We start from the raw sequence: 12289 nt of genomic DNA on the forward strand, positions 1-12289 counted from the left end.
AGCCAACATGGAGGCAAGAAGGGAGTGGAAGTCATACCCCTTCTCTTTAAGAGGCAGTTGCATAGACAGTATACATATGCTGTTGTCTGTTGGTTGGAACCCAGTCACATGACATGTATAGCTGCAAAGAAGGCTGAGGAATATATAGTCTTTAACTAGACAGCCATGTTTCCCACTACAATTCACATTACTGTCTAAGAAGGAAGAGTGAATATTGAATAACAAGAGACGTTTCTGCCACAACATATCAAGTGCTTGGCACAGTGCGTGGCCTGTGGTAGGCCTTCAGTGATGGATAGTATTCACTGTAGCTAATCATTCATTTAGTTTTTCATTCATTGAACAAATATCCACTGAGGGCCTCCTATGTGCCCAGGAAATATTACAGTTATGGTAGTAAGTAGGATATTTCATTCCCTGAGAGACTCACAGTCTGGTGGTGATAGGAGAGGCTTGCCCAGAGGAAGGAACTGTGTCCACTGCTTTTGGAGGGCTTCCTGGAGGAGATGACATCCGAGCTGAGCCTTGCAGAATGAGTTGCTCTGAAAGAGACAGCTTGACAGGGGAAATGGAGGATGCAAAGGCACAGAGGAGTGTGATCATGCAGCCCATTTGGGGACTAGTGAATAAATTAAGGCAGCGTAAAGATTCTGAATGTCTCATCTTTGAAGCAAACCCACTTCACTGTTTCCTAATTTCTAATTTTTTGATACCTGAGTGAATTTGGCTGGATATTCCCGTGAGTGCCAGAATATCCAGCCAAAGAAAGCTCCTAGGAAGCACCAAGTTGATGCTTGACACTCCCACATTAAGTCATGCAATGCCCTTAGTTTCCATTCTTAAGATCCCGTTTCTCACTGTGATGCCCCTCCTTTATTCTTGCTTTTTTTCGTGATTTCCCTCTCTCTGCTCCTCTGCGGGTGTGATCCCTAGATGACGAGGATGTCTTTCTCTGCGGGAAGTGTAAGAAGCAGTTCAACTCGCTGCCGGCGTTTATGACCCACAAGCGGGAGCAGTGCCAGGGGAGTGCCCTGCCCCTGGCCACAGTCTCACTGGCCACCAACAGCATCTACACGCCCTCGGCAGCACCCACAGCAGTCCAGCAGGCCCCACCTCCTGCCAATCGCCAGGTAGTCATTCATTCGTTTGTTCATTCATCTGTTCAAGTCTTTTTGGGCACCACTGTGTGTCAGGCACTGTGTGGGCACTCGGGAGTACAGTAGTGAACAAACAGACCAGGTCACTACCCTCGTGGAGTTGGGTGAGATGGCTAGTACCCAAACAAATGTGTAGAGATGTACTGTTTTCAGGATAAATGCAGAGGGATAGGGGATGCCAAGACAGGGATGAGAGATTTTGCCCTTTTCTGTATGGTGCTTTGTGAAGGGGTAACATGGGAGCAGAGACCTAGGGAGGTGAGGGAATGCATCATGCAGCTAATTTGGGGAAGAGTGTTCCAGGAGGTGGGATCAGCCGGTGCAAAGGCCCTGATGTAAGAGTGTGCTGGGTTTATTCCAGAAACAGCAAGGAGGTGAGAGTAACTGGAACTGAGTGATTGAGGAGGAGGGCGGGAAGTGATAAGATCAGAGGTAATAGGGAGATCCTGGCAGATCATGTGGGCCTGGTGGGCTTTTATTCTGAGTGAGATGAGAACTACTGGGGGGTTCTAAGGAGAAGAAGGACATAGTCTGACTTACACTTGAACTAGGTCACTCTAGCTGCTGTACAGATAATAGATTTTGGTGACAATCAAGAGAGAGATCCAGGAGACCCATTAGGGGGCTGTTGTACAAATCCAGGCGGTGGGTGGTGGTGGCTTGTCCAGGAGAATGACAGTGGAGGTGGAGAGAAGGGATGAGACTTTGGAAAAATTTTGAAGGTGGAGCTGACAGAGCTTGTGGATACACTGGATGTGGGGTATGAGATTAAAAGGAGTCAAGGGTGACCTGAGTTGGAGTTGCCGTGGACTGAAGTGGAGAAAACAATGAGGAGGTTTTGGGAAGTGTTCAGCTGGTCATGTTGGATTTGAGACGCCCATTCAACCTTCAAGTGGAGGCAGTGAAGATGCAGACAGGTATACAGGTCTGGAGATCAGGAGAAAGGGCCAGGCTGGGGGGATCTGGAGAAGCTTCTGGAGTCCTCAGTCAGGAACACAGTTCTGGAGCAAAGATACCCTGGGTGGGGAAGCTCAGAGGGATTAAAGAATCTGCATAAAGGAGGCTGGGCATGTCCCAGGATGCCAGGTCACGGGGTCAGACTTCCCTCTAGGTTTCTCTTATTACTCTAAGACATTATTTTCATCCGTTGTATAGACATAATTCCTAACATCAAATTAAAAGTGTTCACCCAGATCCATAGGACATGGACACTGAAACTTTCCAAGTTGCCACAGACATCTTCTAACAGAATATAGTCATGTTTCTTACTCCTTGTTTATGAGTTTTGTTAGTAGAAAATGTTTCCTCTTTCCCTTTATTTTCAATAAGAAAGAGGGACATTCCTCCAGTCCTGGGCAAGGAAAAAACTTCAGAACACAATCAACTGGTTATGGGCAAACACAGATCCCTCTAAGACCTAAGTGAGTTGGATGGACATGGAAATGATTTCCCATTTTTCATCTCAGTGCAGTGCACGGGACATTGTAAAAACACACATCAGACGGGATCTACCCTACCTTTTCTGGCCTTGACATGGGGCATGTCACTCTAACCTGCCTGGGCTGTCCTTGCTTAGTTGAGGGCAAGGACTTCCTATTTGAACAGGGACTCTGGGTTCAGGGGCCCGGTTCCTGCTTTCCCCAGAGGTCCTACAGACAGCCAATTTAGAAAGATGTCAGTAAAGAAAGATAACAAATAAACAAAACACAACACCCTTTACATCACCTAAGAGGAATGGTCACTGCACGTTTGACACTCTCTTGTAAGGTCTACTTTTCATCTGAGATTTTTTTTTTTATTAATTTGTGTGTTTGCAAGTAATAACATGTTTCCTATCTCCTTTCTAAAAGTTAGAATTCTACAAATCAAAGCCCCTTTGGCACTATTTCTCTCCCCTGCCCCCGGATAACTACTGATGAAAATCCTTCTCAACCTTTTAAGATACTTTCACATACTTACTTAAGTACTCACAGGAATTACACTAGTAGTATTGTTTGAGATTTTTAAAAATAAGACTATATTAAGTACATGTTATTATATAATTTGATTTTCCATGCAATATCTTTTATATGCTGTCTATAGTGTTCTTTCCTTGACTATAGTATATTTTTTAATCCATTCTCCTACTGATAGACATCAAGATTATTTCCAGTTTGTCACTGGTAGAAACAAGGCTCTTGTTTGTGGGCTCCCTGTGGACAGGTGTGTGTTTCTCTAGATTCCAGGAAGTAATTTTTGCTGGGTCATAGGGTATATGCTTTCAGGGAGGTGTCACTTGGTAAATGAGGGAAATGGAGGTTCAGAGAGATGGAGTGACATTCCCAGCGTCACATGGCAGGGAGCAGAAGCAGAGGTGGAAGGTCTGTGGGACTCCAGAGCCCAGATCTTTTGCATCTTGCCCTCTGCTTCCTTCCAGAGCCTCAGACATATTCTTTGTCTCCCTCCCTTCCTCTCTCTCTCTCTCTCATCCTGTCCAGATCTCCACATACATTACAGTGCCCCCATCCCCGCTGATCCAGACCCTGGTGCAGGGGAACATCTTGGTAAGCGATGATGTGCTCATGTCCGCCATGTCAGCCTTCACGTCCCTGGACCAGCCCATGCCCCAGGGCCCCCCTCCTGTGCAGGTAAGGAGGTGGCCAGTTTCTCACAGGGTCTTGATTCTAGGCCTACATGTTGACACCTACAGATTCAGAATCTTGTAGAGAGAAGGGAGCTTGGTCCCGGCTCTACCCCAAGCTCAGGAGTGTCAGCTTCCCCTTGGCCAACCCTGCTGTGGATGGGGAAGCTACCACGTCCAGCTGGGACCCAGAACATGACTTTAGGGTTTCACAGCCACAGTCCAGCTGTATTGACTCATTTTTATTCTTAATAGAAGAGTTCCATGTCCATTAGAAAAGCCTACTGTATAGCACAGGGGGCTGTATTCAATTTCTTGTAATGAGCTGTAATGGAAAATAATCTGAAAAAAAATATGTATGTATGTATGTATATATATGTGTGTGTGTGTATATATATATATATATAAAAAACTGAATTCTTTGCTCTACACCTGAAACTAACATTGTAAATTGACTACACTTAAATAAAAAAGTAAGAATTTAAAAAAAGAAAAACATTAGAAAATACACAAAAGTTTTTTTTTTAAAGCTTAAGTATTCATAATCTTGGAAATAAGGAGACATGGCAACTGACTGCAGTGTGCAGTTCTTAGTTGGATCCTGGATCAGGTGGTGGGAGGGAGCTATAAAGGCCTTCCTGGGACACTTGGGTAGATTAGAATATGGAGGAATTTGAACATTTTAGATAATAGTATTATATCAATATTCAATTTCCTATGTGTAATCATTGTATTGTGATTATGCAGGAGAATGTCCTTGTTTTTAGGAGATGCATCTGAGTACAGTTTTAAGGAACAAAGTGTCATGATGTCTGTAACTAACTTTAAAGTGGCTTGACAAAACACAAGTATATACGTGTGTCTGTACACACACACACATACACACAGACACACATTGCAGATGTGGCCAAATGGTAACAACTGGTGAATTAGATGAAGTATAGTGTTCATTTTATTATTTTAACAATCTTTCTGTAGGTTTGAAATTTTACAGAATAAAAATTGGGAAATCAATCAGTTAGTCAATCACCCTTGCTCCCTCTGCCCAAAGAAAATACTACCAAAAATTTTGGTGTCTGATTTTCCTGACCTTTGACTACAAATATAGATAAAAATAGCTTTCTATTTAAGTATATTTAAAATACTATATATTTTATATAAAATATTGAAAATATGTTTAAAATATTTGACACACATACGCATCTGTATAAATGGATCATGTTATGTGTACTGCTCTGGAACTTGCTTTTCTTACTTTGCTTTTCGTTTAATGTCATTCTCTATCTGTGCCTAAAACCCTATGTCAGTATTTCCTGAAATGTTCCCCAAAACAGTGTCTCCTTGGGATTTTCCAATACAAAAGCAAGAGATCCTTTTTGTATTGGGAAATCAGCCTGGGATGGAGGCATTCTACTTCTTCCCCGCTCTGTGTCTGGGTTTTTCCTGCAGTAAAGAGATACTTTTGCTTTTGTCACCCCAGATTTTTCCCCAAACCTATTTGACTGTGGAACCCAAGGAGCAGCAGTCAAGAGAAGCATCCTTTAATGAAATACTGATCAGCATCATCACTTTAACAGTCACAAAGGATTCCATTCCATTCCATGTGGATGGACCATCCTCTCTTTAGCCAGGCTTCCATGGAAGGACATGTAGGTCACTGCCATTTTTTGCTGTTATAAAAACCACTGGAGTAACATTCATGTATTGATATCTTTGCCCAACTGCTTGATCATATTTATAGAATCAGTTTCTAGAAGTCAGTGGCTGTGTTTTGGGGATCCACAGCCAATACATTCAGTGACTCTCTAGAAAGACTCTCAGGACTCAAGATGGTTGTGCTCATGGCTGTGATTTATCACAATAAAAAGATACACAGCAGGATCAGCAAGGGAAAAAGACCCAGCAGCCTGGAAGAATTCAAAGTTCTTCCAAGTTTCCAATGTTCTCCCCCTTAGGGAAATGGGGAGAGGCTATAGAAGGCACATTTCCCCCCCAGCAGTGAAAAGCAGCAACACACATGCAGTGTTTCTGGGGGAATCACACCTAAGACTCCAAGGCCAGGGCTTTATTGGGGGTTGGTCACATAGGCGCCCAGACACAATGACCAAAACTCCAGATACCCAGATGGGAAGGGAGACGTTCACCATAAACCACATCATTTATGTGAACGGTCTAGGTGAGTTGATACAGTAGGGTCAGTGTCCCTGGTGGGTAGAATAGCCTTATCAACAGAGGGAATCTTCTACAAGGCAGGTTCTCAGATGCCAGTTCAGAGCCAGTCCTACAAGCAAGCCCTTCTAAAAACAACAAAATTACGCCTGCTGTATGAGCTCATTTCTGCACAAGCTAGGCCATTTTTGATGACTTTCATAGAGAAAGGGGGTAGCAGTGCCAGACTGAGGGCTCCTCTGAGTTCTCCCATGACTTTGTTTCCATGCACCCTCTCAACCCCATCCTCTGAGCTGTTCCCACGCGGGGAGTGGCTGTTCTTTCTACATGGCTAGCTAAGGCAAATGTCCTTCCCCAGTGATAAATAAGACAGTTGCTGTCAAGAGGCTTTGACACTTTAATTCTCTCTTCTGATTTCAGAGCAGCCTGAACATGCATTCTGCGCCAAGCTACCTCACCCAGCCCCCGCCTCCTCCCCCACCCCCTCCCCCACTGCCCCCACCCCCACCTCCTCAGCCCCCACCACCCCCACCCCAGAGCCTGGGCCCCCCGGGGCGTCCCAACCCTGGTGGGAATGGCGTGGTGGAGGTATACAGCGCCACAGCACCGCTGGCTGGGAGTGGAACGGTGGAGATCCAGGCACTGGGAATGCAGCCCTACCCACCCCTGGAGGTGAGCAGAGGCTGGGGTTTGGGGTGAAGTGGGAGGAACTGGTCATGGTCATCATGGGTAACTTGAACCTTTTCTGAGGACCAACTGTATGCCAGACATAGTTGGAGATACCCCATGGCGGGCAAAACCAGATCATGGAGTACCACATCATGAGAGAGAAGGACTTTAATCAAGCCATTGTATGTATAAAAGTATAAAATGCAAACCATGAGAAGATGGAATGAAGTAGAGGTTGTAGCAGATATACATGCTGTCCTCAGGGAGTGCTCAGGACAGTCAGAGAATATCTGCCTTTTGGGGAGAAGATTCCAAAAAATTTTCTATGCAAGTGTCTCATATCTGTTGTAACAAGCTAGGTGTATCAGTTAGCTATGGCTGTGTAAGAAATATCCACAAACCCTTAGTGGTATATAGCAGAACATGTTTATTTTTTTCATGTCTATGATGGTCAGCTTGGCAGCTGCTGATTTTTGCTGGGTTCTTTCATGTGTCTGGAGGTTGGTTGGCTCTCGGCTGCTCTAGGATGGCCTGGAGAGGGGTGAGTTATGTGGGGTGACCCAGCTCTTCTCCAGCAAGTTAGCCAGGTATGTTCTCATGGCAGTGCTGGAGGTTGAATAATGTAAGCAGAAATGCTCAAGGCTTATTGAGGCTTAGACTTGTAAGTGACACAACATAACTTCTGTTGGTCAAAGCAGGTCACAAGGCCAGCTTAGATTTAAGGAGTAGGGAGAGATTCCACTTCTTTATCGGAAAAGCTACAAATCACACTGTAATGGGCATGGGTATGGGGAAAGATAAAGGCCATTTAATCAATGTATAGACATACCTTTTATTGTAATTCACAGATATCACAGTTTTTACAAATTGAAGTTCTGCATTGAGCAAGTTAATCAGTGCCATTTTTCCAACAGCATTTGCTCACCTCATGTCTTTTTGTCACATTTTGGTAATTCTCACAGTATTTCAAACTTTTTCATTATTGTTGTATTTGTCATGGTGACCTGTGATCTTTGATGTTACTGCTATGACTCGCTGAAGGCTCAGGTGATGACTAGCATTTTTTAGCAAGAAAATCAAAAAGTATTTTTCAATTAAGGTTATGTATGTTGTTTTTTAGACATAATGTTGTTGCATACTTAATAGACTACGGTATAGTGCAAACATAACTTTTATATGCACTGGGAAACCAAACATTTCACTGGCTCACTTTATTAGGATTTTTACTTTATTGTCGTGGTCTGGAACCAAACCTGCAGTATCTCCAAGATATGCCTGTACCATATGTATCGTATTAGTTCCCTGCTGAGGAGCTCTGAGCTATAAGCAGTCTATTCTCGAGGCACTAAGAGTTCAGAATTTTCCTAGACAGTAGTGCACTTGAGGTCACATTATCTCAGACTCCCCTAGAATCCAGCCATACAGACATTCCATGTCAGGTAGCATCTGTATCTAAAGAGAACTAGACCATGGGATAACCCCACCACCAGTCATGCGATTTTATAAGAGCCTGCAAGGGAATGTGCCCTAGCCTGGGAAAATAAAGCAAGCTCCCGAGGACTGTGTTGAATTTAAAAGAAAAATTAAGTCAGTGAGATGCTGAGAGGACCATGGTGGCCTCATAGACAGAGTGGGCCAGGACGGGGGGAGCTGCCATTGTTTATTGCCCATGTAGACAAGGGGGCTCTTTGAGGGCAGAGCCTAAGTTGTCTTTGATTTTGCATCTTTAGCACCTAGCAGAGTACCTGGCCTGTCGTACATCTATAGTAGGTATCTGAAATAGGATCCTCTGATCTCAGTTTCCTCCCTTCTAGAATGGGAACTCCCTTGCAGAGCTGTGAGGATGAGAACTAACCCAGGGGCAGTCATGTTAGTGCTCAGTAATGACTTGACCAATGGGTGAATTCATTCGCTGTGACAGATATTTATTGAGTGCTGTATTGGTCAGTGAAATCAAAACCACTTTAGGTATTTCTGGCAGAGGGATTTAATACAAGAAGTTAAATGCTTACAAAGCTGAGGGAAGGGCTAGAGGAGCAAAAGTCAGGGTGGGCAGGCATCACTGGTTTTCAGGTTCACTGTTGTTGCTCGGCCCTGAGAGCCGGGATGCTGCTGCTGTGCCCAGGGGTTAGGAAACTAGGATTCTGTTGCTGAGGTTCCAGCTGCCTTACCATCCTCAGGGCTGGCAATCAGGAGGGGAATGTAGTGTTCAGCCAACCACTCCTCCAGAACTCATGACTGCAGACCTGCCTGTCTCCCACCATGGCTGCCAGAGAAGAATGGTTTCTACCTCCCTTCTGCCTTCCAAATCTCATTCAGATGCATCTCATGGGCAGAACTTAATCTGTGTTCAGAACCATGCTGGCAAGGGAGTTCAGGAATGTGGTTCCAAGCTTCTCACCTCTGCATTTTAAGGGAGACCATGGAAGAGTGTAGGAATAGTGCCAAGGGCCAACAGACAAGACCCAGCAGAAGCACCAGCCATATTAGATGCCCAGTACCTACATAAATGAATTTGTTCATGCAACAAATACTTATTGAGTGCCCACTCTGTGCCAAGCATTGCTCTAGGCCTAGGAATAGAGGAATAAACAAAAGCAGAACAAAAGTCCCTGCTTTCATGAAACTAGGTAGATAATAAAGATAAGTAAGTAAAATAGATAACTTATTAGATAATGATCAGTCTGAAGAGAAAAATAAAGCAGAGAAGGATAGGAAGTGGAATTTTGAATATACTAGCCCACAAAGACTAATGAATGATGAATAGATGAATGAATAAATGATTTCTTCACAATGCCCCAGTATCATGATGTAAGCTTAGTGGTGACTAAGTTTGAGCAGCTCATAGTTTATTCGGTAATTTCTTGTGGCTTCAGTGTCAATTGTCAGTTGAGGGATGCCTGCTGGTGTGGCATCAGGGGGAGTTAGTTAAGAAGTAGAGCTGCTCGTGAGGGCATAGACCCTTCTGACTTCCTGTACAAGCAAACTACTACTAATAGCAATAGTAATGCCAATAATAACAGCTAATGTTGATTGGGTACTTACTATATGCCAGGCATTGTTCTAAACTCTCTACTTGTTAACTCATTTAATCTTCACTACAACCCAATGAGAGGGATACTATGATTAGCCCCATTTTACAGATGCAGAAACTGAGACAAAAGTTAAAAGGCTTGCCCAAGCTCACTTAAATGATAAGAAGCAGAGTCAGAATTTGAACCCAGGCAGCATGGCTCCAAAGCTGCCTCTAGCCTGCTGGCTTCATGAAGTTCTCAGGAGTCTTGGGAGTGACTGGGATGACTGAGCCAAGTGGAGGAGTTAGGATGGTGATGTAGGTGGGGGCATGGTTGAGATCAGCCAGGGCCACAGTGAGAGTTCCTCTGGCTGGGGCAGCTCCATCCCTCCTGTCCCAGGGTACTCTCCCTGACTGTGCTGTCCTTCTAGGTGCCGAATCAGTGTGTGGAGGCTCCAGTATACCCCACTCCCCAGGTGTACAGCCCTGGCAAACAAGGATTCAAACCGAAAGGACCAAACCCTGCTGCCCCCATGACCAGCGCCACTGGGGGCACAGTGGCCACCTTTGACTCCCCACCATCACTGAAGACCCGACGGACCAAAAGTTCCAGTGGACTCCCAGAAGGTGGGCCCATGGCCTGCCATGCTTCCTCAGCACTGGCCTATCCACAGGCTGTTTAGTTCCAGTCTTCCCTTTTGTGATAGTTAGGATTAAGTTTCATTGCATATAATGGAAAATCCAAAATAAGAGTGACTTCAAAATGATAGAATTTTGTTGTTCTTTGCAAAACAAGTCCACAGATAGACTGTCTGGAGATCGTATGCCCATATGGTTACCAAGCAGCCTTATTTCTTTTGTCTTTCTGCTCTGCCATCCCTAGAACAAAGCTTCTGTTATCAAGGTGCCTCATCATGTAAGATGGCTGCTGGAGCTCCAGTCATCAATTTTCATATTCCAGACAGTAAGAAGAATGAAAGAGATGTTTCCCAGCTCCCAGAAGTTCTGCATAATACTTTTGCTTACATCTCATTGGTCAACACTTAGTCACATGACCATATCTAGCGGCAAAGGAAGCTGGGAAATGTCTTTTTTAGCCAGGAATGGACCTCCTAGGGTCTGGGCTGTCTGGCCCCAGGTCCAGGGGTAGAGTGGTGGGAAGCTGCCCTTGGCGCCTTCAGTTGTGCCTCCAACCTTAGCATCCCCTTCTTCCCTCTTTGTCTTTCAGCTGCAGGGAAGCCAAAGGCTCAGAAACTTAAGTGTTCATATTGTGACAAGTCATTCACCAAAAATTTCGACCTGCAGCAGCATATCAGAAGGTACCCAGGCGTGGTGAGGCAGGTGGCTCCTATGCAGCCCTGGCTGGGGAGAGGGGCATTCCCAGTGGCAGCAAGACTGCTTTCTCAACCTGGGTGGTGACCAAGGCCCTGTCTGTCCTGTCGTCGTTCTCAGACCTTCAGTCCGGCTCAGGATGGTTTTCCCTTTCCTCCCTCAGGAGCAGTGGGAAGGCTCTGTGGGGCCTGCCTCCTGTGATGTGGAAGGTCCAGGCAGGAAAGGGGTTGGGGGAGGAAATTTACCTGAATGGATGGAGGCTTCTCAGGAGGGCGGGGTGCCTCAGTTCTCACTTCTGCAGAAAGAGCTGACCTCAAGGACAGCCATGCTCTGTGAATATGGCTACAAGCTCTCTGCTCACTTGGGACTAACCATGACACCTCTTGTCCCAAGAACACGCAAGGAGCCCCTCTGGGCCTCAGGTTTTCCATTGTTAAGTGATACTCACAGAATGGGATACATTGGTACATGAGATGGTTTTAGGTGGTTTATAGATGTGGTGTTGAAAAGTTTTGAAAGACATAAGTGAGAAAATTATTCTCTTTTCAGTTTCTTCCTGTCAAAGGAGAAAGCCTCAATTTGGTACGAGTCTGTCTTTAATGCCTCTCACATACTTGCTCATCTTTTATAACAGAGAGAAAGCAAGCCTCAGATTCCAGCCATGGCAGGCAGCAGCTTCTCTCTAGACCAGGGTTTATCAGCCTGTTGACACATTTTAGAGCACATCATTCTTTTCTGTGGGGCTGTCCTGTGCCCGGTAGAATGCTTAGCAACATTCCTGACCTCTCACCATTAGGTGCCAGTAGCACCCCACATTCCTCAGCTGTGACAACCAAAAACATCTCCAAACATTGCCAGATGTCCCCAAGAGGGAAAAATCAATCTCTGTTGAAAACTGCTGGTCTATACTAGTGCTCATCAGTAGAACTTTCTTCAAAGATGGAAAGGCCCCAAAAGGCACTGTCCACAGGGTAGCCACTAAGCGTAAACGGCTGTTGAGTACTTGAAATGTGGCTAGTATGACCGAGAAACTGATTTTTTTTACTTTATTTTAATTTAATGAATTTAAATTTAGATAGTCCCATGTGGCTTTTGTCTACCTTATTGGATGATGCAGCTATAAACCTTAATAATATTATTATATAGATAATTGTATTTTTCATTACTTTATGACAAGTTTCGTTCGTTTCTGACAAGTGGCTTTTCATATACAGTAACAACAGGAAACTTCATTTTAAATTGTTTTAAGTTTTTAAAAAGTGTGTTGATTTGAAGGAAAATATTGAATAATGGTACAAGTGCTATGCTGTGCCAACTAAGATGTTTTCT

At 44.6% G+C, this 12289-nt stretch overlaps 1 protein-coding gene across 3 annotated transcripts in view; it reads left to right on the plus strand.

Annotated features, from left to right (window-relative positions):
• The window catches only part of ZNF341 (zinc finger protein 341), a 43282-nt gene that overhangs the window by 5835 nt on the left and 25158 nt on the right, over positions 1-12289 (plus strand). For 2 of the 3 annotated variants that reach the window (XR_012500605.1, XM_074347159.1), the window contains exons 3-7: positions 934-1130; positions 3635-3784; positions 6367-6618; positions 10060-10255; positions 10857-10947. Coding sequence is in view for 2 of the 3 variants with exons in the window: in XM_074347159.1 (XP_074203260.1) it covers positions 934-1130; positions 3635-3784; positions 6367-6618; positions 10060-10255; positions 10857-10947 (886 nt within the window). In the remaining variant the exon portion in view is untranslated. The remainder of the gene's footprint in view (positions 1-933; positions 1131-3634; positions 3785-6366; positions 6619-10059; positions 10256-10856; positions 10948-12289) is intronic. The other variant, XM_074347160.1, reaches the window with a different exon arrangement.

The sequence above is a fragment of the Camelus bactrianus genome, chromosome 19 (assembly GCF_048773025.1).
Source record: "Camelus bactrianus isolate YW-2024 breed Bactrian camel chromosome 19, ASM4877302v1, whole genome shotgun sequence".
NCBI classification, from domain to species: Eukaryota; Metazoa; Chordata; class Mammalia; order Artiodactyla; family Camelidae; genus Camelus; species Camelus bactrianus.